The sequence below is a fragment of the Schistocerca cancellata genome, chromosome 2 (genome assembly GCF_023864275.1).
Source record: "Schistocerca cancellata isolate TAMUIC-IGC-003103 chromosome 2, iqSchCanc2.1, whole genome shotgun sequence".
In the NCBI taxonomy this organism is placed as follows: domain Eukaryota; kingdom Metazoa; phylum Arthropoda; class Insecta; order Orthoptera; family Acrididae; genus Schistocerca; species Schistocerca cancellata.
In genome coordinates, this window is record NC_064627.1 from 527,480,786 (window position 1) to 527,508,498 (window position 27,713).

At 38.3% G+C, this 27,713-nt stretch overlaps 1 protein-coding gene across 1 annotated transcript in view; it reads right to left on the reverse strand.

Moving 5' to 3' along the window:
- Positions 1 to 27,713, reverse strand: part of LOC126155944 (phenoloxidase 2-like) — a 306,288-nt gene that overhangs the window by 10,397 nt on the left and 268,178 nt on the right. Inside the window, exons 11-12 of the mRNA XM_049916267.1 lie at positions 25,687 to 25,822; positions 8,605 to 8,828 (exon numbers count right to left, since the gene is read on the reverse strand). Coding sequence (XP_049772224.1) covers positions 8,605 to 8,828; positions 25,687 to 25,822 — 360 coding nt within the window. The remainder of the gene's footprint in view (positions 1 to 8,604; positions 8,829 to 25,686; positions 25,823 to 27,713) is intronic.

Here is a 27,713-nt window from a genome sequence, read left to right on the forward strand (position 1 = left end):
CTTTGGTTTCAATCCCCTTAAAATCCCATCTAATAATCTCTGAAAAGTGGCCGGTGCATTCTTCAACCCGAATGGCATACATATATACTGGTAGTGTCCCTCAGGAACAGTAAAAGCTGACTTTGTCCTATCCTCTGGCACTACTTCCAACTGGTGGTATCCACTCCATAAATCCATCATCATAAAATACATACATTGTCCCAGATTGTGTCCGTGATATATGGAATCAAATATGCGTCTGAAATGGTTTTCACATTCAGAAACCTATAATCACAGCAAAACCTATATTTCCTTGTACCATCCACCAACTTCTTAGGTACTAGAACTACATTTCTTGAATATGGACTATTGCTATGCTCTATGATTCCATCCTGTAGTTGTTGTACTATAAAGTCCTCTAGTAGCGAATTCATATGATGTGCTACCCTATATGGTTTCCTAAACACTGGTGTATTATCCTCTGTTGGTATGTGATGCTTAGTAATCAGTGCCGCTGGTAACCTACCCTCCGTTCCAAACAAATTGCTAAATGTCAATAACAGTTCCTCCACTGTGAACCTGTTGTCACCCTGTAAATGCTGTAACTTTCCCCTCAATTGCGCTGCATCAATGTTTTGCATATGGCTCGCCTCTAAATCCTCCCTATCAAAGTCATCTTCATCAAAAACTTCCAAAACTTTCGACAAGCTCAAATCCGCTCTGCCAAAGTTATCTATACTTAAAGGAACTCTTTAATCTCCTTCCACATAACTAGCGTGAGCTAAACTCCTCTGCACAAAACAGTGCACATTATCCAACTCCTCATTACTCGAGACTGGCTCCACCATGTACGTTTCCTTTGGTAAGTCCATATCTATCAAAACCCAGACTACTTTCCCTGTACCTGCCGGTATGTTATCCTGTTGATCTACCTTTAATGAATCCGTTCGCAGTTTAGCTGGCGTCACCTTCGCGCTAAGTGCGCCTTGCAACATTTGTCCATTTGCAACTGTTTCTCCCATGCAAAACATTGTTCCACTGAGTTTCACTGTTTGTTGCCAAAGATCTATCTTCACACGATGTTTGTCAAGGAAGTCCAGTTTGAGAATCACTGAATACCCCTCACCCACACATGGTAACACCTCTCTACCTGCTCGCTAAACTTAGTTCCTGCAATCACAAATCGAAATACCGTCATATCCAATGACTCAGCTTTATTATCCCCCACCCCATGTAACCTATAACATAGTGGCTCAAGCCTTCTCCTGCATGACAGGTCATGCAGCTTTGATATGGTAACTGGGACGCAAGGACCTTGTCAGTTAAGACGGGCTCTAAAATTAAGTGAGTTTGACTTTGATGTAATTCATAAACCAGGGAAGAAACAGAGGAATGAAGACAAATTAGAAGTAATGGGTAAGAGAGTCGCAGAATGGCAAAGGGCACAAGCAGAGGATGAGGAGTGCCAGAGTTTTAGGACTCAACCACATTTCATTGTGGAGGGAAATTTGTTGTGTAGAGTTACCAGGTGTGGACCACAGGTAGTGGTACCAAAGAGTTTGAGAGAGGAAGTCTTAAAGCAGGCCCATGATCATGTGCTTTCAGGGCATGGGGGTCATCGAGCAACAGAAAGACAAGTAGCAGAATGATTTTGGTGGTGCACTCAAGAAGGGATGTGGAACAATATGTAGCAAATTGTGTACCATGTGCACAGCAAACGGATGTTAAGCGTGCAAGAAGTCCATTGCAATGGTTACCAGAGGCTTCAAAACATTTCAAAACATTTTGAGTTTATCAGGCTAGATGTCTGCGGGCCATATAACAAAACACTGGCAGGGAATCGTTACATTTTAACTATAATTGATCACTTTTCATGGTTTATAGCCGTGGTCGCAATACCAGACCAACAGGCAAGTACGGTAGCGCAAGCTTTTATCAATAACTGGTTAGAATTTTGGAACACGTATTGTGTTCGAGTATAATGACTTTTCTGGAGACTAGAAATCTACTCTGTAGGAATCAGCATGGGTTTCGAAAAAGACGGTCATGTGAAACCCAGCTCGCGCTATTCGTCCACGAGACTCAGAGGGCCATAGACACGGGTTCAAAGGTAGATGCCGTGTTTCTTGACTTCCGCAAAGCGTTCGATACAGTTCCCCACAGTCGTTTAATGAACAAAGTAAGAGCATATGGACTATCAGACCCATTGTGTGATTGGATTGAGGAGTTCCTAGATAACAGGACGCAGCATGTCATTCTCAATGGAGAGAAGTCTTCCGAAGTAAGAGTGATTTCAGGTGCGCCGCAGGGGAGTGTCATAGGACCATTGCTATTCACAATATACATAAATGACCTGGTGGATGACATCGGAAGTTCACTGAGGCTTTTTGCAGATGATGCTGTGGTGTATCGAGAGGTTGTAACAATGGAAAATTGTACTGAAATGCAGGAGGATCTGCAGCGAATTGACGCATGGTGCAGGGAATGGCAATTGAATCTCAATGTAGACAAGTGTAATGTGCTGCGAATACACAGAAAGATAGATCCTTTATCATTTAGCTACAAAATAGCAGGTCAGCAACTGGAAGCAGTTAATACCATAAATTATCTGGGAGTACGCATTAGGAGTGATTTAAAATGGAATGATCATATAATGTTGATCATCAGTAAAGCAGATGCCAGACTGAGATTCATTGGAAGAATCCTAAGGAAATGCAATCCGAAAACAAAGGAAGTAGGTTACAGTACGCTTGTTCGCCCACTGCTTGAATACTGCTCAGCAGTGTGGGATCCATACCAGATAGGGTTGATAGAAGATATAGAGAAGATCCAATGAAGAGCAGCGCGCTTCGTTACAGGATCATTTAGTAATCGCAAAAGCGTTACGGAGCTGATAGATAAACTCCAGTGGAAGACTCTGCAGGAGAGACGCTCAGTAGCTCAGTACGGGCCTTTGTCAAAGTTTCGAGAACATACCTTCACCGAAGAGTCAAGCAGTATATTGCTCCCTCCTACGTATATCTCGCGAAGAGACCATGAGGATAAAATCAGAGAGATTAGAGCCCACACAGAGGCATACCGACAATCCTTCTTTCCACGAACAATATGAGACTGGAATAGAAGGGAGAACCGATAGAGGTACTCAAGGTACCCTCCACCACACACCGTCAGGTGGCTTGCGGAGTATGGATGTAGATGTAGATGTAGATGTTATTGAAGTTTGGGGTGCTGATACCTTAATTAAGGATCAGGGAACAAACTTCATGTCCGAATTAATGTCACAGTTGTGTTTGCTATTGAGAATTAAAAAGTTATGGACGTCCATTTCATCCACAGGAGAATGGGAGAACAGAGCAAGTACATAAAACAATTTCAAAAATGCTAAGTTATTATGTGAATGGAAACCATGATAACTGGGACGTTTATCTTCCATACGTGGTATTGAGTTATAACACCAAAATACATTCGGGGGTCAGAATGTCACCGTTTGAGGTAGTCTAGGGAAGAAAGATGCCATCACCGTTTGACATTCTATGTCCGAAATCAGGGGCTAAAGGGGACGCTACAGGAGGCCAATACGGAAACGTTGGAAAGGCAGGAAGAACAAAATAAGCGGTTGGGGCCTTTACCACAGTACAGGGTAGGTCAATGGGTACTGATCACGAATCCCTATACACTAAGGGAAAGACAAAAAAACTCTTGACAAAGTACCATGGTGGAGTGCAGTGGGGACCAGGGACTGTAACAGTCTCCAGAATCGTGGACAGAATGGTGCCAGTCGCTACGCCTTGGTGAGTGGTGACCGGGTGAGCGGCTGTCTTCCATCAACAGGCAGCCTTGATGACTGCAGCAGTCCAGGAGTGCTGAGACAGCTGGACTCGCTTCTGTAAACTAGCTGAGTAAAGCAATGCTTCCAGATACTGCTGTATCACTCTGCACTGCCCCTGGACGGTACTGAACTTGCTCGGCCTCCTGACGAAAAGCAGCGTGGTGGGTCCCGGCTTCAGCTCAGCTGTCTGGAGTCCTGTGTTCTACTATCAACACCCCCATAACAATACCAAGACATCACTTCAAAACTGCCATCACTATACAGTAAGACTATGGATTTTCACCATCATTCCTTGGCCACATTCAGATTCTGCCTTTGACTACTTTTGTACAGTTACCTTTGCCATCATGCATTTTTACCATGACACATCTCTAGTGACATCATTCATTAGCCATCCCATGCACAGAATATTGTGAATCAGCAGTCCCAATACAACAGTACTACCCATGACAATAGTGGCATGGTATATATACTCTCTCTCTCTCTCTCTCTCTCTCTCTCTCTCTCTTCCTTCCTTCCTCCATGGTAGTACTGGGAACTGAACCCTGCTGGACCCCAGGATAGTGCTTAGGCTTGGATATGGACATAGTCCTCTGCTGTAAAACTTAAAAACTGTTTAACATGAATGTCAGTTTTATCCACAATCAAAATTGTTGAAGGCACTAATAAGGTGTTTTCAACTTTTTGCCTGTTGACAACCTATTGAGAATTTTTATATCAGAATGCAAAACTCTATTCTGAATTCTTGGAAGGAATGCAGAGCCTACAAGGAAATTATTTTTAGTATTATAACAATTATGAGAACGAAGTTTTTCGCGGCGGCACTTATGTATAAAATATTCTCGGTATTCTTGCCGCGTCAGTTCTAGATAAAATCTCGAGCTTTCGACGATTACCTCCATCGTCATCGTCAGGAGCTGACTGTCTCCACTGCAGCAGTGGAGACAGTCAGCTCCTGACGATGACGATGGAGGTAATCGTCAAAAGCTCGAGATTTTATCTAGAACTGACGCGGCAAGAATACCAAGAATATTTTATACATTATAACAATTAGTTTCACATTTCACCCTAAATTCAGTTTCAGGATGAACTGTGAAATGATCTGATTGTCAACAGGACAGTAAACCCTAATCTTCCATCTTATTTTTACATTCCGATCTGGAGAGGAATGGCTGTCATTCAGTAAATACTTGGTCTTGGAACATAATGACTACTAGTTACAACCCATGCAAGACATGTCATCAATCACCTAATGATCTGAAAGTTAGGTGTATCCAAGATGGCAGATTTGAGAGAACTGCAACTGCATCAATTTGGAAGGAACTGCATTTCTCTTACATCACATACCCATACAACCTGATTCATATAAACAAATGTCCACACATGTTTCCTTCATATTTTACAAATACTTTCAGACAGCCATAAACCGGACATGGAATGGAAAAAATAATAACATTTGGATGACCATATGTGAACAAAGGGTACTGAGAAACTGCAGTTTGTCTGTGCATATGACACCAAAATATTTATGAAATCTGTTTGTAAGTGGATGAATATATTTACAAAATTGTAAAAAAATATTCTGAATATTTTAGCTAGAAGTAGTAAAAGAAGATGAAGGTGCTGTCTCCATGGAATACACAAAGAAAAAAGGATAAGTTACCTCTAGCTTTCAGTTTTTTCCATCAAAAATTAGTGAGAGAGGAAGTAAAATGTGTAACATGAAAGTGAGTTACAATTCTAGAAAGAGTGAGATATTTGAATCTCATTATAAAGTTTGCTAAATTCCGTAAAGGTACCATTTCTTTGAGGTGTTGTGAACACTTATGGCACTAGTTTCCATGCTCAAAGTTCTTTCAATGCTATTTTCACATCAATTGTGGATATAGTAATAGAAGTAAGATTTATTGTATCCTGTACACATCTTTATTGCTGCTCATGCCTGCTTCATTACAGTCAGGAACTGTATGTGATTAAAATGTTGGGCTCTTTTAAGACAACTCACATTAAGTATCAGTTCATATGTTCCAAAAGTATACATTTCTACTTTAGCTTCTTCACCAGGAAGTTGTCCATATAAATGAATAGTCACAAGTGACCAATGCAGACTGATAGTACACAGTGACTTCTTAACCATACCAGGGTGCTGGTAACTTATACTAGAAATGGAGCCATATTGATACTACTACTCTGAACTACATTTTCAAAACTACATACAAATTCATTAAAGAGAATTTCTCCCAATGGTTCCCCACTCTATGGCACAAGGAGTAACAAATTTGTATCTCTCCAAAACATTGGAAGAACGGGACCTCTCCACAAGTGTTGCCATACTTGCCAACAATGGCCATCCTTGATAGCAGAGAAGCACAATTCATCATTGAACACAATACAACACCATTCATCAACAGTCCATACATTGTGGTCCCAGCACCACACCAGAGCTATTTATGTTGTGGTGTTAATGGCTACCTATATGTGGATGGTAATCCCCCAGTCTGGCTGCTGCTAGTCCCTGACCACTGGTGCATGATGACACAGAATATTGCAGAGAATCCGTTCCTTTCTCTCAGATGACAGGCACAGATGTGAAGGTCGCATTGTGCTTGGTGCACAATATAGTGATCCTCCTTCATGTTAATCAGATCAGATAGACTGGACCCTTGAAGATAGGTAAGTCTGCCCTCATGTTGCCGTGCAAACCAGCATCAGGCTGCTATCACATCTGAATGCCTCAAAAATGTGGACAATGCACAATTCAACAAGCCAACCCTTTGACACCCATGCCTCCATCTTTGCTATCCTCCCTGTTTACCTTTCCCCTGTTGCTTCATAACCTGGGCTGTGAGTAACTGAATCCACTTTCCCTTCTTCCCCTTTTTTCCCCTCTCTCCTCCCTGATGAAGGAGCAACCTTCCAAAAGCTAGGATACGTAAATTTTCTGTTCTGTTTTGTGTATCTATCAGCTGTACTGAGCTGAGGTAAGTACTGGCCAGCCCCTCTATCTCTTTGTTAGTATTTGTTTCAAATATTTATATGAGATTTTCCATTAATCATTTTGATCTTATAGACCAGTTGTCATATTATAAGGTATGAGTACATTCCCAAGATACAAAATGTAGTTGACTTCATGCACCATGAGAAACAATTAACATGGAGGACAATGTCAACTATATTTTGTATCTTGGAAATATATTCATATCTTATAATATGAGAACTGGTCTATAAGACCAGAAATATGTGATTTTGATGATGACATGTTACATGCACGCCAGACATATTGTAATATTTCAGCACGCACATGAGAATTGCTACAAAGCCAAAATCACGACTGTGTACAGCAAATGGATAATCAACTGTCAAATGGCGGAAATTTCTTTCAAAAACCAATAACAGTGTTTTGCATGAGTACATGGTGTCTCTGTGTTCTTTAGTGTGGTCACACATCCCATGCTGCTCATACCCCTTATGTATGTTACCAGGCCTGGTAACAACAGTAAACATGAGCAGCACTAATGCACTCTGATGGACATTCTACCTGTCACAGAAACTTGCAACTCTTATCATTTTCATACCCACTGATAGTGTCTTTGTGTACAAAGTTGCACTGACATCCAACCATGTCTTCTCAGTGCTTCACATTTTTTTGTCAGGCCATGTATATTTGCAGCCTCAACTATGGAGCCAAGTATTCTTAGTCTTGATAGAAGGTGTCACACATATTCCTTTGTTGCAACTTATATTAGAAGGATTAGCTCTTTATTTGAGCCTTTTTTGTCAATTTTCAGCAGCAAAAAGAATAATAATAACAATGATGATGATGATAATGATGATGAAAATGATAAAGATGTCAATCACTGAGTATTATTTTGCATCTATAATTGCTTTTGTACAGTAGTGTATTCTGGTGAGCTGTTTATGCTGTTATCACTTATTACTCCCTGAACAAGCTAAAAATGTTCCAATAAACTGTATTCACTAGAAGATATAGCAATATCCTATTTCAAAATTATGAAACTGAACTGTTTGCTAGTACTTACCTTTAGAAGTGAAAATATTTATTAGTGCCAATAGACACATATAAAAGTACATTACACTATTCTAACATTCAGAATTATAAGTTCCTTAGTGAGGGAGGAGAGAGTGATATTGAGATCAGATTAAAAAGGACGTGTAGGTCATTCAGACTCCAGGATAAGGACCTATAGGTGTTTCCAAAAGCTGTTATGTTGTCATGTATATCTATAAGTGTTTATTGGCAGTGCTAAATATTTCATCTCCTGAGGATAAGTAAGGGCTGTAATTCTGTCTTATAATTTTGTAGTATTTTCCAGTCTGTTTTCTGTTTGATACAAATATCCTGTTTTGCTCCAGATATTTCTGTCCACTTGCATGACTGAGTATATCATGCTTTATCAAGTCTGTGACATTATCTTTCTTCCTCATAATAATAATGTAAATGACAGTCTGAGCACATTATAATTAGTATTACTGTTTTATGAAGGTACTGTGATCCACAGAATAGATGTTTTCATTATTTTAAGAAGTGTCTGTACCTAATTTATCTGAAAATTAGCAATTTATTTGTATCAAAATTATTTTTATGTTTTCCAGATAATTTCTCCAGATTTTCTTCCTGCCGATGTAAATGTATTGTTGTTGTTGTTGTTGTTGTTGTCTTCAGTCCTGAGACTGGTTTGATGCAGCTCTCCATGATGTAAATGTGATGGGTGCAAATATATTACTCATATTATTATTTAATTGTGGTTCCTTACTGTTTGATTGTCAATACGTACCCTGTCCATAGTGTAATCAGATACCATCACAAACAGATCTGCTGGAAGCCCATCAGTGTTGCCTTTTGGAATAAGCATGTGGTCTGGCCATCCACAACCACAATAGTTGAATTCAGCTTGATTTGCTGGATCAGGATTGGTTAAGTTACGGAATGTACGTTCGAATGGTATGGTAACAGAAGACTGGTTTGAACTTCTTTGAAATATATTACGGCCTGGTCTCACTGAAAAGATTTAAAACAAGTGTATGTATTGAAATTCTTTGGTTCCATATAAAGGAAGTTGCATTTATACTCCACATATCACCAATTTCAGATTACTATCTCTGTCAGTCCTGAACAAATATCATCTGGGTTCTGTACTATGTTTAGTCTCTTTAAAACTTGCTCACTATGTTCCTTCCATATCAGTTTAGTCTACATTTAAAAAATGTTAAAAATTATTAACATGAGAAATAATTATTTTTCTTTCTGAAGGATGCTAGTCTCAGCCTTAAAATTTCCAAGGCCCATAGCGTTTATATTCAGTACTGAAAGATACCAGATATGTACAAGTTATGCTTAGCATAAAAGGACTGGAAGAAATAAGAATATTTCACTGCTGGCCCTGCCACTAGATGCTTCTTTGGTGCTGTTAAGTGAGTTTCCAAGACATAAAATAAAGTGGATAGTATTATAATTAAAATTGAGGTTTCAATGTTAGTGTGAGAACCAGAAACATATTAATCATAGAATTTATTATAAAATGCAAGAGTGATATTGATCCTATGTTCCTATGTAATTGAAGGAAAAAACTAAAGTGAAGTACACACACATACACAAAAAAGGCATCTGACCATACCCATCCGTAACAGTCTCAAGCAAGACCTTCATGTTGATTTATATAAAACAATTTACCTAAGAACATACAATGATGTGTCAAAACATTAGGACTATGTTCTTGATAGTGTGTCAATCCAACTCGAGAACACAGCACAGCAGCAGTTCCACATGGCATAGATTCAACAAGTCTTTGGTAGGCTTCCAGAGGTATGTGGTACCAGATGTCTATGAAAATCCCATAAATTACAGGCTGGTGGTTTTTGACATGAAGTTGGCTACTGATAAGTGTGCCAGATGTTTTCCATTGGGTTCATATCAGGCAAATTTAGTGTCCAAGACATCAAAGTCAGTTCACTGTTACACACTTCAACCATCTGTGACACAATTCTCGCCTTGTGAAACAAGTAGGTATCATGCTGGAAGTTACCACCCCTGTCAAGGTATACATCAAGCATGAAGAGATGTATGTGGTGCACAGTAATGTTCTTCTTTCACCAATTTATTGCAAATTTGACAGTTATTTTTTACCCACCTTCAACTTACCTTGTTTATACATAATTCTTTCACATTTTTGTGCATTTGCTTTTCACCTAATTGCCCTAATCAGCTTGTACTGCCATCTCCTAGATTACTTTATTTGCCAAACACAGTATTTTACATTTTCTCCTATGACTTCCTCTTTCAGTTTGTCCAATTTTTAAATTTTTTTCTTTTCATGACTTACCCCATCGATTTTTTTTCTTTGCCAAACATTTTTTTTGTATCATACAGGCCACTTCTCTGGCGAGAAATTCTTGGCCACTCATTACCTCTCCTTAACATTTGTCTGTTCTCACACTTTTCATAGAAATTTTTCTATTTTTTCCAATATTTTTCTTTGCTTTTCTTCCATTTTTCTTTCTTTTCCCACCCTCTGCTTCTCTTTTTTGCCACTCTCATCATCTCTAACACTTCAAACACTCCTCTCTCACCATGATCAATCCCATGACATACTACATCCATTCTTTTCGAAAACATGCTTTTGCATTACCAAAACTAAGGTCCCACATTCTGTTTCTTGAAACCTGCTTCTTCCTTGATGTTACACTCAAAGCCCTAACACTAAAAGTCTCTGTTTTTGGATGTAATTCTACTCTACACCAGCCTCTTTTACAGTTTCAAACACAGCAATCTCCGGTACTTACACAACTAATCTGTGACCTATATGCCTTCTCTGCCAATTTCTACTCCACCAGACTTCTCTCCTTGCACACAATCCTGCAGTTACCTGTCCCTCATGTTTGCTTGGATGATATGTGCCAAGCCAACTTCAAACAGCAACAATATTCCAGACTTCACCTCAAAAAGCTATACCACCTTCTTCTAAGCTACCTCAACAGTGGTGTTTCCCTTCCTGTCTGTCTCTCTGCAATTCCCTAAACAGTCACACCATCAACCACCACTCCTCTCCTACAAACTGAGCTTGGCCAACCTCCTTAACTTCCCCAAGCCTATACCACTGCTTCCCAGACCAGTAATAATTCATAATCACAAGAACCAGTCACAACAGTACAGTGTTCTCAACCCCTCATCTAAAGCACTCTCTCCTCCTGAATTATCTGTGTTATGTAAGGGTCTCACTTAAACCTGCATTTAAACATGATGCTTTGGTGAATTACCTATTTTCTTTCACATGTTATGTCAACTGGAAACATCACTTTTCAGTCCAATCTCAAAACCCTCCAACAGCAAATGTGGCATTGAACACTGCCTTGAACTGTTCTGACCATGATCCCAACTTGGTCCACCACCATTACCTCAAAATCATCCTTTAGAAGCCTTCTAAGAATTTCCCATACCCAGCACTGGTTTACAATCCTTTCTCAGGTCCCTACAGCATGATCCTAATCTGTCCTCTGCAGTACTCTTGTCTTTTCATTCCCTTAAAGCTGATGACCCCATCATCATCCTCCCAGCACTGTGATACTTGACTGACAGGAGTATGTAAATGAAGGTCTACATCAGCTGTCTGACACCTATACATGCAGCATCTACCATCAATACCCCACCATTATGATTTGAGTTAACCTGCAGTTCCTCCTTGAAACCTCAGGCCCCTTACAAGGCCTAACACCTCAGTCCATAGAACTTCCCACCCCACCCAAACCTTGCACCTCCACCTTCTTCCTAAGATCCACAAACCCAATCATCCTGGCTGTCCTATTGTTGCTGACTTCAAAGCATCCACTGAAAGTTTATCTGCCACAGTTGATCAACACCTGCAGCTCATAGTACAAAGACTCCCCTCCTGCATCAAAGATACCAACCACTTCCTAGATCGTTTGAAATCTGTGCCTGTCCCACTCGCACCACACACCTTGCTTGTCACCACTGATACCACCTCTCTCTATACCAATGTCCCCCATGTACATGGTCTGCCTGGTGCTGATCATTTTCTCTGCGAGTGCTCACCTGATTCCAAACTTTATACTTACCAACAACTACTTCATCTTTGAGTGGTAGACATACAAACAGATCACAGGTACAGCCATGGGAACTGGGATGGCTCCTTCCTATGCTAACCTTTTCATGGGTCACATGGAGTGGGCTCTCCTGTGATCCATAAGCCTTCAGCATCTGGTTTGGTTTAGATACACTGATGACATCTTTTCCATATGGAATTTTGGTGAGGCTGCCTTGTTAAAATTCCTGCATTCTCCCAGTTAAATTTCACAAGGGCGTATTCTGGATCCTGTGCCACTCTCCATGATGTTGATCTCATCCTCACTGAAGGTCAGCTATCTCTTCCATGTCAAATGTTTCCTGTGATACAGCCTTCAAGGTGAATGTACTTCTTCAGATGCAGACTCTTTACACCAGTACACCACCATTCTCACCTCAGCCTTCACTGGGCATAATTACTGCACCATCCTAGTACAAAAGAAGATTTCCTGTGCCATCACATCCAGTCCCGGTACTACTGATCCATCCAAAAAACAACTGAAGAGTACACCACTTTTCGCTCAGTATTATCACAGTCTTGAATTTATTAATCAAATGAGGCCCATTTTGTCACAGATTTTGTCCACCAAACCTATAATAGCTTTTTGTCTCCTTCCAATCCCTCCAATACCTTTGTCAGACCCTATGCTCCTTCTGCACCCATCTCCCTACCTTATGGCTCCTACCCCTGTGACCATCCCCACTGCAAGACCTGCCCTATGAACCCTCCTGCCACCACTAATAGTAGCCCTGTAATGGGCAAAACGTATACTATGAAAGGGGTAGCCACCTGTGAAATGACACATTTTATATACCAGCTATTAAATAAACACTGTTCAGCCTTTTACATGAGCATGGCTCCAGCAAGTTATTAGTTAGGATGAATAGGGACAGGCAGAGGGTGTATACTGGCAACACACAAGATCCTGTTGCAGAGAATGCTCTAAACCTTAGGCCCCTCACAAGGCCTAACACCTCAATCCACAGAACTTTTCTAAAGTGTGACCATTGTGACCCTGATGCCTGTTTCACTACACATGTTATCTGGACTTCCCTCAGACATGTGTTCCTCAGAACTCTGCAGGTGGAAACTGGCACTACAACATGTCCTCAGTTCTCACCACTGACCTTGCCTTAATTTAGGTTAATTTCTTTGGTCTCAGAATTTCTTCCCAGTAACTATTCCTTTCCTCTGTTTTAGTTTCCTACATCTTTCATTTTCTGGTCTGTCTATTTTTCACCATCCCCCTCCCACCTCTATCACATATAATGCAACTTAGCTTTTCATTCTTATTAACTCATGCACAATGTTGTAGCATTAATGTCTGTCTTCCATATTACCATATTTTGCACCTTTAAGCTCTCAGGTTTCCAAATATTACTCAGAGCAGCCCCCAACAATCAAATTTTGTTTCATTCTCATCCTGTCTGGTAAGTCTCCCCTGATCTTGGGTTCTGATTGGCCTTTCCAAACTCTATCCTTTTTCCTAAATCTCACCAGTCCTTTTTCTTCACCCCTCTTCCTTCCCCTTCAACACTTCTGCCAGAAGAAGGAGCCAGTGGCTACAAAAGCTTCCATACGTAATACGTTTTGTATGTGTGTTTTCCTGCCACTGTTTGGTGAGTAGAATTTTTATCTATCCAACTACATCTCAGATGGAATATAACAATATTATGAAAAACTCACCATATAGTGGAGATGCTGAGTTGCAGATAGGCACAACAAAAAGACTGTCACAAATAAATCATTCAGCCAGTAAGGTTTTCATAAAAAATGGATGACACACACACACACACACACACACACACACACACACACACACACACGCGCACGCACATGTGCAAACACAACTCACACACAACTACACTCTCAGGCAACTGAAACCACACTGCAAGCAGCAGCACCAGTGCAAGATGGGAGTGGCAACTGGGTGGGGCAAGGAGGAGGTTGGGTAGGGAGGGGGAGGGATAGTAGGGTAGGGGTGTAAGACAGTGAAGTGCTGATGGGGAACTTGCAGGGAGGAGGTGGAGAGAGGGTAGTGCAGCTGTGTGCAGTTTGGAGGTTAGACAAAGGGCAGGGGAGAGGTGAGGTATTCCACCATCCACCAAACCTACACAATATACTCATTCATCCCTAGACAACCCCCACCCCAACCCCTTACCTCATGGCTCAGACCCCTGTAATAGACCTACATGCAGGAACTGTCCCATACATCCTCCCACCACCACCTACTCCAGTCTGGTCACAAACATCACCTATCCCATCAAAGGCAGTGCTACCTGTGAAACCAGTCATGTGATCTACAAGCTAAGCTGCAACCACTGTGCTGCCTTCTATGTGGACATGACAACCAACAAGCTGACTGTCTGCATGAATGGCCACCGACAAATGGTTACCCAGAAACAAGTGGACCACCCTGTTGCTGAGCATGCTACCAAACATGACATCCTTCATTTCAATGACTGCTTAAAAGTCTGTGGATCCTTCCCACCAACACTAGCTTCTCTGAACTGCGCACGTGGGAACTTTCCCTGCAACCATTACAGCAGATGGCATCAACAATATGTATAACATGCATGTCTGGGCAGACAAAAATTCGCATGCTACGGTAGTGGCTATGACTGTTTGCTATTGCTGAACCCAATAGAACAATTTTGCTTAAAGAAATTTTCACTGGGCTCTCCATCCTAAATCTTTTCTCACACATTCACATTTAAGGAGTTTCACATTTCCTAAAACAATCTTATGTAAATAAACTAATTTCACTACTAAGTTCAGAAACAAAAATAAAGCAACTAAACTATTCTGCTTAATTTGACAAATGAATTATTTGAAAAAATTCAGAATATTTGAACTGCAACATCTTTGAACTATGAAATATTAACTTATATTAATTTTGTAGGAAAGTTCTAGAAGAATGCAACTGGAAGAATTTCTGCTCCTTTTGGCCAATACCTCCAACTAATTGTCTGAAACCTAGCTTCCAATATCAAAGATACTAACCATTTCCTTCACCAAGTCTCCACCATTTCCACTCCTTTAGCTTCAGGAACCATACTCACCACTGTGTATGACACCTTCCTCTACACCAACATCCCTCATGCCCACGGCCTGTTTTGCAATAGAACACTACCTCTCCCAATGTTCTTCAGACTCCAAACCAACTACCTCATTTCTTATACACCTACCAACTATCTCCTGGCATACGACTACTTCTCCTTTGAAGGGAATGAATAAAAACAAATCCTCAGAACAGCCATGGGGATACACATGGCACCCTCCTATGCCAACCTGTTCATGGGCTAACAAAGGGGAACGTTCCTAGCCTCCCAAAAATCCCATTTCTTAGACTGTTACAGATTCATTGATAATATCTTCATGATCAGGGCATCCTATCCTCATTCCTTCACAACCTCAATACCTTCTCCACTATCCACTTCACCTAGTCCTCCCTAACCTAATGTGCCACCTTTGGACATTGACTTCCATTACTCTGATGGCTCCATCCACACCTCTGTCCACATTAAATTCACTAATCACCAACAGTGCCTGCGTTTCAGCATCTGCTATTCCTTCCATACAGAAGTTTGGTCATATATGGGTAACATATCTGCACTGAAGAGAACTCCTACTCAGTATACTGAAAATCTCGTGAAGACCTTCAGAGACAGACATTACCAACCAAATCTAGTCCACAAATGGATTTCCTGTACCATATACTCGCATACCCCAATCCTCCCACCACCACCAAGAATAAATTAAAATGAAAGATCTCCCTTGTCAACCAATACACCAACAACTGAACCAAATCCTTTGATTATGTACCATCATTCCCTGGAGTGAGGGTCATCCTACCCCAGTAACTCCCCCTTCCTAAAATAGTGTTCCATTTCCCACCTTACCAACACAACATCCTAATCAATCTCTATGCCACTGCCACTCCCAACTGCTTGTCACTGGGATGATATTCCTGTGGAAAACCCAGGTGCAAGACCTATACAATCCACCCACCTAGCACTTCCAGCTCCAGTCCTGTGACAGGGTTATCATTTTCATTAATTACCTATTTCAGACTCTTTAATTAAAACACAAAGGACCATGTGAAATAACAGTTTAACAATACATACGCTTTGGCCATCTGATATGCAACTGAAGATACAAAGATTACAAGGTTCCCAAGAGAGCTGCTCTCTCCCTGTGTTCATTGTTGTTTGTGGGCAATTCCAAATATCATTTTTTGAAGAGTGGTTACCATAATATATTCAATACTGTAATTGTGACTCCAGATGTGTTAGAAGCACAAAAGATATATAGAGCATTCTGCAAGGCCATGCAGCATTGTAGCTGGTTGGTTGGTTGGTTGGTTTGGGGAAGGAGACCAGACAGCGTGGTCATCGGTCTCATCGGATTAGGGAAGGATTGGGAACGAAGTCGTCCGTGCCCTTTCAGAGGAACCATCCTGGCATTTGCCTGGAGTGATTTAGGGAAATCACGGAAAACCTAAATCAGGATGGCCGGACGCAGGATTGAACCGTCGTCCCCCCGAATGCGACATTGTAGCTGGTGGCTGCTTGCTAAAGCTTTGCAAAAATGTAAGTACAATAATTTCATCCTCATTTTCTTACGGAGAAGTACTTTCATGACATTCATTAAATAGATTAGATAGTCCAGAGACCAGATAGTCATGACCGGATAGTTGAAAGTCTACTCAATTTTATTGTACCAAATACAACAGAATCAACTTCACTAAGACCATTTAATACTTGAATTACATACCTTAATTTTAAGCTGTGAACCATGTGGAATGGTGTTGTGTATAATGGCAACATAACCATGAATGGATGAAGAATCAAACAACACACCATATTTGAGATCTCATAGGCTATGTCACAATGTGGAGAGTAAGGCTGTGTCAAACAGAAAGCGGGCTGCCCATACACTCTGTTGCCCAGTGCGGTCAGTTGTGGTAAAACAAGAGTGCGGGCAGAATGCAGTGATCTAGTTGTTGAATGGTGCTCATTGTGAGCACATCAGCTGCTGTCCAGTAAACATGTACAGCAGTACTCAAGGTTAACAACTGTTGGCCTTGTTTTCACTTGCTTTGAGGAAACAAAGAAAGTGGAAATATGAAGCACTAAATGTCAAGGTGATGGGGAATTTCACTGTGTCTGCAAGGAACTGTGGTCTTGTGAAGATCATTTCTTCAGTTATTGTTGAATGCCTTGCAAACAACTGGAAACCTTACACAAGCTCATTTAACTAAAAATCTCAAAAACTGAAACGAACTAGAGAAAGTCAGTAGGTTCAGAGGAAAGACTTGTCAGTTTGTTTGAGGCAAGCTTATTATTTGTGATGTTAACTGATTCTTCTGTCACTGCTTGGCATAGCATTATTTGTGTCAGAATATTATTTTTATGGTATAAAACATTTACATTATTTTATTATTTACTGTAACTATATATTTTCAAAAATAGTAATAATTATAAAACATGGAATAAACAGCATATAAACTGAAAGTTTTGTCAACACTGTGTACAAACAAGTGTGAGCTATAGATCAATTGTCAATCAACTACACTGAAACAAACCTTTTCCTTCTCATGCATTTCTCTGGCACTAGAAAATCATTGGAAGATTCCCTTGGTTCCAAAAGTGTTATGGTAACTTCATTTTATGAAACAGTATCTGCAGTACATTGTAATACAACTAAGCTGAGTCCCGATCCTATGACTGCAGGGGATAGAGGTGGTGGTGCTTCATTGTTTAATATCACAAGTTCAATCTCTCTAAATATTGTGCCACAGCATTTTTAAATGCGTTTGTGTTTGAGCTGGGAATGTCTTTGAAGAGTGAGCATAACTGATAAATAAGTTGGCATACGGTCAAGCTTGCACTTCTCTCTCATGTTACTGTCCCTGGTGTGTTGATAATTTGTGACTGCAGCTACATCTTCATTTATTTCTTTTTGATTTGGCTTTTTCTCCTAGCTGACCTGATATTACAGATTCAATTATGTCTCTTCCTCTCACCTCGCTATCCTCTGACTCTTCAACATCTGGTGACATATGACATGATGACAGTGTGTCAATAAGAAACTCCAAATGACATGCCCATGGACAGTTCTGATACTTCTTGGATCTTTAAGAATTTTAGGTATTTGCTGTAGGAGTCTCATAGATTCTTCCATTATGCTCAAACAGACTCATCTCTCAATCAACCTGCATGCAAATTATTTATTTCGTATGACACATTTATTACTAACAAATAGTACATTTTTTCCAGACCTTTGGCCACTGGTAATTTAAATCACATCATCACTTTTTAATTCTGCATGGGAAGGACAACTGTCTCCAGCTTAGTAAAATATGTGTGTCAAGAACTGTACAACATTTTACAACCACTGTATTTACCTCGACCAGCAGAAAAAATCTGGAAGAAAATTGAGATGGGATTGATGGAATGGTGGAATTTTCCTAACTGCTCCGGCAGCATAGATGGGAAGCATTTTAGAACGAAGTGTCCTAAAAATGGTGCCTGAAATTATTTTTGTTACAAAAACTTGTTTTCAATTGTCCTGATGGCAGTTACTGATCACAGTTACAACTCCTTGGTTACTGACATCGGCAGCTATGGCAGATATAGTGACAGCAGAAGTTTTGAAAACTCTGCATTTTTCCACAAATTCATAGAAGGAAGATGTATTCTGGCTCCAAAATCACTGCCGGCTCCAAGCATGCCGGCTCCTCATGTGCTGATGGGTGATGAAGGGGATAAACAGATATGCATGGGCCATTTTGTGGTAGAAAATGCCATCGGTACACTTGATTGAGGCTGATGAGGCTTTTTAAGGGCTATAAACTTAACAATCAATACTGAAGAAGCTGTTGTCAAAGTGGCATATATGTAGCTTAAACTGTACTACAATTGCGTTGCTAGTTTGTGCAAGCACATTAATATTTCCAACTGAACTGTATTGTACGCTATAATACTCATCTGGTACTATGTATAGATATTGTGAGGCTGTGCACTCTCAGCCCTTGTGAGGTTTCCTGATTGAGAAAAAGTGGCTCTAGTCTCATAAACTGATATACAGCCGGTAGAGTGGTGTACTGACCACACGTCGCTCCATATCCACATCCAGTGACACCTGTGGGCTGCAGATTACATGGCAGCTGGTCAGTACCATTGGGCCTTCATGGCCTGTTTGCATGGAGTTTAGTTTTTTTAGCAACTGTGTTCTTATTTATAAACAAAGAAAATACCTGCCTGACATAGATTTTTAGCAATTTTCTTCCTTGCTGCAGCCCCTTTTATCACATTTTTACTATCAAAATGTCATATGTAGTACAGATATACATTTGCACACACCAATGCAATGAATGACTCTTTCTATTTCTGCTACGATCTTGTTAACACTTGCCTGCTTTGGACTTTGTAGAAAATCACCACTTGCCAACACCATGCTGCAGGCAAGGGTGGTATAGTGCGGGCACCACCTCCTGTTTGACAGGGGCGATGCTGTAGCAAGCAACACGGAGACTACACCGGGTGACTGCACAGCTAGCACGCTACGTATTTAATGGAGGCTTAATGCACTCATCCACTGCTACATGGAAGTCATTATACAGGTGGACTAGTAGTAAAATATGAGTTTAGTGACAGGTAGAAATATTTACCAACACATTGCCAGTAAATTAGTGAATGCCTGAATGCTGATGCAGTGAAGATTAAAATTATACTTAAAACAAAAGTCTCAATGGCAAGATTTTGCCATCCCCCCCCCCCCCCCCCCAAAAAAAAAAAAAAAAAAATTTTGCTGCCCTGTGTAGCTGCACATGTTGTTGCTGTCTAAATACTGCCCTGCTCATAGCATTAGGTAAATTGCAGGCAACCTAATCATAATTAAAAATAAAAACTAAAACACTGTTTCTTATATATTAACACATGTGAAAGGTATTAAAATGTAAAAAAAATATTGTTAAATTCAAAATTATAGTTTATAAATTGTAAATTTCAATATTCTTCACCTGACCTATTCAGAAGGTTAATCTATGTAACATTTTGAAACTGTCTCATATTAGGGATTGTATGATTATTCAATGTTGAATATTCTGTGTTTTAATATTTTATCCAAACATTCGCACACAAGTCTTTAAATAGGCACATTGGACAGTGCCACAGTCATTCAACAGTAAGTCAGAGTTATCTTCAGCCAGTGTTTCTGCTTAGCCAGTGTAGAGTTAGTCAGTGCCAAGCCATTGTAATGTACAGTGAGTCTTTACTGAACACTAAGGGATGGTGTCCATAGAATCACTGTTCTGGTTAACCATGTTTACACAATATTGACACTCATGTAATCTAGTTTAGACTCATTGAAGTCTATGTAGGGAGCACACTGAAATGAATTATGAAATCTACAAGCTGATCTGTATATTATTTTGAAAATACATGTTTGTTGACTGAACTTTAAAACATCTACACTGTCACTTTGGTTATTTAAAATTTCTTGATGCATATATTTATTAATCACCTGCACAAGAGAGAAGACACTGATCAAGGCACTTTAAGACACATACTCTTGCAGACTGTCATTAATTACAGCTAAAGTATTCATTAAGGTATTAATAGCACCTCCTTTTGTGACAAAGCAAGCTTCGATAATTTTACTTCCCCTCTTGTTTTGTCATAATTGATTTTCCGATTTATTTTGACTATTCCTAGTTAATACTTTCATTATAGGGTGAAATCAGTAACTGTTTTGTAACTTAAATTCTATTGTTGACATATAAACAAATATAAATTCTGTACAAATTATAAACATTTGGAAGAACAACTAATAGTGTTCTTAAAGGATCTATTTGGCTCTATTCGAAGACATGTTAGCAAAGCCAGCCCTTAATTAATTCCACAGTAATTAACAGTTTTGTCAAAAGTATTGTTTGCTCATTGATATCTGTTAATTACATCATTTAAACAAATAATTTGGCCTAACCCTCGTAGCAGAAGAAACTATTAAAAGGAATGAATTTTTCGATGTATTTAGTTAATTTAATGAGTTCAGTTTTAATTGTAATTTCTGTAAATTAAACATCAAACAATGTGTAGTTTCAGTGTCTATTATTGTGAGGATGTATAAGGGCCTGATTTTTGGTCTTGAGACAGTCAGTCCATGGCTGAGTTTCAGATGTGGAAGCCGTATTGGTCAGATCAACAACAATGCATCAACGTAACTGTGAAATAAGTGTTACACCAATAGGTCTTGTTTTAAAACAATGATAATGTCTGTTCAATTTATTTGAAAGACTGTGATATGTATGGTTAGGGTTTTACTACTTGTAGATGTTCAACAGTAAACTATTGTAGCAGTATGTGGATGTTTGCCTGCAACCTATTATCAATGCTTATCAAAAGTTAAACAATAGTTAACCAGCTATATAACTGTGTACTAATTGGGGGGGGGGGGGGGGGGCGGTTGTGAACAGTGAAAGTAAAGAATTGTGAAACACATCTGTTGGCTACATCATTTAAAGTAGTCAGTGTTGAACTTCACCCCCCCCCCCCCCCCTTTACACACACATCACATTTTTCAGCCAGTATCACAATGCAGTACGTTGACACCGAGGATAATCAACAACGAAATAAAGCAGGCAAATATAACACTTTGAATATCTTGCTTAAGAAGATTACAGTACAGGATTAGACCACATTCGACATAAGAAAATATGCCATCCATTAAAGTTTGATACTGGAAAAACTTTTAGAAACAATTAAACAAGAAACTGCTGATTTAAATAAAAGTAGTGCTAAAATTGATAGCAACAGTGAAGTTATTAAACAAATAAATGTCAAAATATAAAAAATAAATATTAAATTCTATGAAGCAAATGTAGTAACACATCAACATGCTAGAAAACTCAAGGATTATAGAATTGTGTCAGGAAAAGATTGAAGCAAGTCAGTGAATAACTGAATTAAACAACATAATGTTCAATCTAAAGGCTGAAATGGAATCTGAAATCACTAATCAGTGCGATTTACTTTAGGCATGAATTAGGTGAACAATTCAAAGAAGTGAAAATTGACTTGAAACAACTCCAGAAGTCAACCAAGCAGGAATTTGCATGTCTTCAAGAACAAGTTTCAAACAGTTGCCTACAAATAAGTGTACTGGACTATCCAAAAAATCAGATGAACTATTTCTCTTACACTGCCCTTTAAAAGTATTGGAAGAATGTGTGATTGATGTAGTAGAGAAAAAATTACATGAAAGAACTGATTTATCTATAAGTTCACCTCATTCAACAGGAAACTGAGAAAACAGGGAAGGAATTTAGGAAAATTTAGGAGGAACTGGAAAATATTAGAGAAGATGTTAGAAAGACAAAGAATTACTTGAGGAATTTTGAGTAGAATCAGGAACAAATTTAACCAAACAATTTCTGAAAATTTCAAATCTGTAGGTGAGACTCGCCCTTCTTATTTTATTACAGCTTTCTGAAAATCATTACAAAAACAATTGGATGACACAAAATAAAGTACATTATGTCCACAGTTATTTGGATTGGGATGCAGTGAGAGTGGAGAACTGCATACTAGGAACAATTTTAAGTCATATGATGACCACGAGGAAAAATTTTAAAAGAAATGTTTGTCATCTAGTGAACCAGAGCTGGAGAAGTTTTAAGAAGTATACAAAGACACTTGACAGGCTGAAAATATTTAGATGTCCTGATAGATGAAAGTCAACTAGTACACCATTTATCTTACCAGATCAGAAAATAAATTTGATACTACAGTTGGCAAAATATAAATGAACTGTTAACGTTCACAAATGATCTGGATACCTTAAATAAAGATGTGGAAGATTATCCAGAGATAGATGGTCCCGGAATGGACAACTGTAAGGATAACAGAACCATTGTACATTTCAATATGAGGATGAAAGTTGTTATTGAAAACTAGTGAGGCAGCCTGGGGGTGGGGTGAATAGATTGTGGAACAGTCAGTTTGTGGAGTGCATCAGGTAAATATACAGCCAGGATGGTAGTAGGGGACAAATGATGGAAAACACCACATGTTCTGGAGATGAGCCACACATCAGAATATAATGGAAGAAATGTAGGCCCCAAGTTAGGGAAATAATGGGAAAGCAAGCTCTTCAGAATATGGACATCATAAACATATTTACTACACACATAATGACTGATAGAACTGTAAAAATAGAATAGAAATATTTTTGGGGAAAACAATTTTTCATTGAAATTTTTTGAAGAATATAAAATGTTTGGATTTATATAAAATTTTAAGGGATTATTAAAACAGTAAATCAAGTAGATGTGCCATACTTGTTTCCAGCATGCCAGTGTTGCCCACAAATTGGAAAGACAGTCCTCCATTTGCAATAATATTTTTTTAAAAAGCCACTCAAGATTTTTTAAATAATGAACAACATTGTCTTTCATAAGAAATCGAACCAAGTTGAGTTAACATATAACAATAAGTTGGTAATAAAGTCATAAGTAGTCAGCTTTTGGAGAAATGATATTAAATTTACAGTAAATATCAAACCACTTTCACTTTGACAGTGAAGAAAATGTAAGCTAGTAAAAGAAAACTTGCTTACCATCAGTAAACACTGGGTTGAAGTTATGATGTCATAACATGACTAATTAAGAAGAATAAAAAATGATACAAATAAATAGTGAAGAGCTATATTAATTGTTCAACAAATGAAAATCAAGGATCAGCTGTTCAGTTAGCAAGAAAAAGTCACTTATGCAAAAGTTGCTATCGTACACACTGGAGAGGTATAAATGGTTACCATGTACAACATATGTGTGGTTTAGGTTAGTTAATTGTAAAGTTCATAAATAAAACACATTGTATGTAAATCAGAGCATGGAAAAAAATATCCTGCTCCCAAGAAGCTAGCAATATTGTTTCAAGAAGCAGCCTATGGTTAGCAGAATATTAGAGGAAATGTGCTACAGAATACTCAGAAATGTAGGTTTTGACGTGAGATAGAATGACGGTATGTACCATTTCCAGTTATATTTGAAAGTTGTAAAAAAGCAGCGAAGTTTTATTTCTTTTTCAAGAGCAAATGGTGTCCCCCCCCACTTACATACAAGGATAATTCTATCAAGAAAGGAGGCCTTATGCCTATTTAAATCCTAAGGGATGGATACAGGATACGGATATATTATATGGGCACTGCCTCTGAAGGTCTGTTATATCTCATGGCTAATTATGGAAGATACATAATGAATCACAGCCCTTGTAATATGGGTGGCATGCATCTTGCACGATCCCTTACCACAGAATGATAGTTGATTTGGAGCCACCAAAGAATAACTACAGTCATCTGTTACTTTTGTAAAGCATACATTTTCTTATTTTCACATGTTTTCCAAGGACATCTAAGGATGAAATAAGTCTTCCACATGTAGCAGACATCACCAAAATTAAAAGGCCTCTAGTGATGTGGCTATAGAGGCTCCATAAACCATAGCAGTCCGGTATGGAGGAGCACTGAATTCCTGAGGTACATTAATGTTAAAGGAATAGACTGAAGTATTAGTTAGTCAGTACAATTTTGAAGATTGATTGTCATTTATATTCCATTTTGGATTTTCCATTGTTTTATAGTCATTTTGTGACATAATGAAATGTAATCAACAATACAATTTAATGATTAACTACCATACCTTGAAGTTGTTTTATTTTTAATGAAAGGAGAATAGTAAAGATGACGGTGTTGATTATATGTTTGCTGTAACTGTATATTGCAAGAAATGAAGTACAAGTTCACAGTCATAAAACAATCATAGGATGTTGCATTTCAAATGAGCAAACAACCACAGTTATACACAGGAAAAAGGACAACACCGAGGCTATTTACAAGCTGAACTATTTATTGTACCCTTACTCCCAAGGATGGTAATCCACAGATTTACAAAGGAACCCCTTCAGATGGAATGGATGAGAGATAGTGGCAAGATAAATATTTCAGTTGGTATATGACGCTTGGGTCAAATAGTGCAATGAGCACTGTGTGCAAAGGAGATGTGTTCAAATTTGAATCCCTGTCTGACACACAACTTTGTTACTCTGCCAAAGAACAACAATAATATTTCATCACATTTCTGCAATTCCTGCATGAAACATGCGTATACACCAAAAATAATGTTCTCATTTATAATGGTTTACTCATTATACAATGTTTAATAGAATGAGCAAGTTGCTTGACAACATCTCTCTTTCTGAAAGCTTCCTTAGCTCTTTGAGTTCTCCAAATTGTCTCCAAAAAGTTGTGAAGCTAGTTCTTTTAAGTTGCTTTGTAGTGATCAAATTAAAAACTAACAATACGTGGTTAAAATTATTTGTTTTGAGCAGCACATCAAGTACGTTATTCACAGTCCAGAAATTCTTCAGTAATGGAGAGTATAGTCCTCAATTTTTTTACTAAATTACTCCAACAGTCATGAAATAAGACATATTGAGACAGGCCATAAGCAACATTAAGTAAATGGTTCAAAAACAAATGCGCATATCATATGTGATCCTTTTTCTGTGATACTGAATGACAGAAACTAAAATGATTTCAAATTTTGAGCATCCTGTGTTTCAAATTTTTTTGTTTTTAATTTGATTTTGTTAATTAGTTTGCTTTTAGTTGATTAGTAAGAAAACTTTTGTTATACCCTATATCAATAGTGCTGTAAATTGTTAGCTATTAATAAATGTTTAAGTAACAATAGTGATCACAAGTAGTACTTACACTGGACTGTGAACTTATCCAACTCTATGAAGAGGTGCCTCTGATCACGTAACAGCATAGGTCTTCTGCGCTCATCAAATTTTGGAGCCAAAAATATTCTCATAGTACCCATTCGAGTGGGTCCAGAATTGTCCACCTAAGTTTAAATTTATTTTAATTATTTTGTTGACTCTAATACTCATTTTGCAATTATATAAAAAACAAATATTTAAACTACATTAATGTTTAACTGAGTTTTAGTTTTGATTGATTCATAAACACCAATAGCATATTACCTAAGAAATTATAATAATAAGTCATATTATATAAAAAAACAATATGCTTCTGTGCTTCAGTACATCTTCATACTTGTCCTGAATATTATTCATTATATTTACAGCTAATTACTATTTATACTTGCTTCAACTTCTGCCTAGATTCTACCAATGCGGCAAGAGTGATGCTGGTATTATTGTTGCTGCATGTGTTGCTATCCTCTTTTGTCATTAACATGTTACATTAACTTCATATAGTAGAGTAGTGTATTTTACCATGATTTTAAGTTTGTTCATTCACATAGAACACAAGCAGTACTATATTTATTACATCTGTCATGAGGTCACATTAAAGACTCTATTATATGGGTAATTTATTCTCACATGGTAGCATCTTTTGTGTTGACCTCCCTGGCTTTTCTGAATATTGGAGTTGAATGGTCTCAAAGACATCACAAATGCCTCGGTGCTGCTTTGTTATACAGCATCTGTAATTTCTGCAGTGAAGTATTGTACATTCTTTTTCTGCAGTGGTCTGTGTTTCACATTCAGAATGTTTCTGTATTTTAGTTTAGTGTGTATTTTCCTTCCTACATATTGAGGCATCTGAACATTTAATTTTAATTGGTGAATAGTAAGCACACAATTATATTTTATTCTAGTATGATATGAATAATATCCAAAATGAAATTCTTTGAATAATTTGATTTGATCCATAAAAAGATGATGAATTCATAAATGTATAGAAAAGCGACTGCAAAAAATTGACAGATTTGCAAATAAATGAGAAACATAATTCCCTTGGATATGTACTGGAGAAATTTCTATTTTTTCCTAACTGGACCTTCAACACATGTACTATGTTACTGGAAGAACTAAAAAAAAACATAACAATGTCATAACTCATTTCTCAATCAAAGTAACTATGGTATATTATTAACTGAGTGTCTGTGTCACCAGCAACTGAACAATATTTACATTGGAAATGGAAAGCAATATCATTTACTTCCTGCATTCTCAATATATTTATTCCACTGTAAAATCTTACCTGTTTACATCTACATCCATACTCTACAAACCACTGTGAAGTGCATGGTAGTGGGTACTTCCTACTTACCAGTTCTTAGAACTTCTTTCTATTCCATTCATGTATGGAGTGTGGGAAGAATGGCATTTAGCCTCTGTATACACTGTAATTACGCTAATCTCACAACACCTATGGGAACAATACACAATAGGCTATGATGTATTTCTAGAATCATCATTTAAAGTCAGTTCTTGAAACTTTGTAAGTAGGCTTTCTCAGTATAGTTTGTGCTTATCTTCAGCTGTCTGCCACTTAAATTTCATTAGCATCTCCATGACATTCTCCCATGTGTCAAACAAAATTTTGATGGTTTTGTGCTGTCCTTCTCCGTATATGTTCAATATTTCTTGTAAATCCTATTTGGTGTGTGTCCTACACACTTAAGCAATATTATAGAATGGGCTGTGCAAGTGATTTGTAGACAATCGTCTTTGTCCAATGATTGCTTTTCCCTAAAACTGTATCATAAATAAAAATTTGCCACCTGCTTTACTTATACCTGAGCCTATGTGATCATTCCATTTCGTGTCACTACACAATGTTACACCCAGGTTCTTGTATGAGTTGACCAGTTCCAACTGTTGCTAATACTGTAGTCATAGGATATTACACTTTTTTTATTTTGTGAAGTACATGCTTTTATATTATTGAACATTTAAACAAAGTTGCCAATCTTTGCACCACTT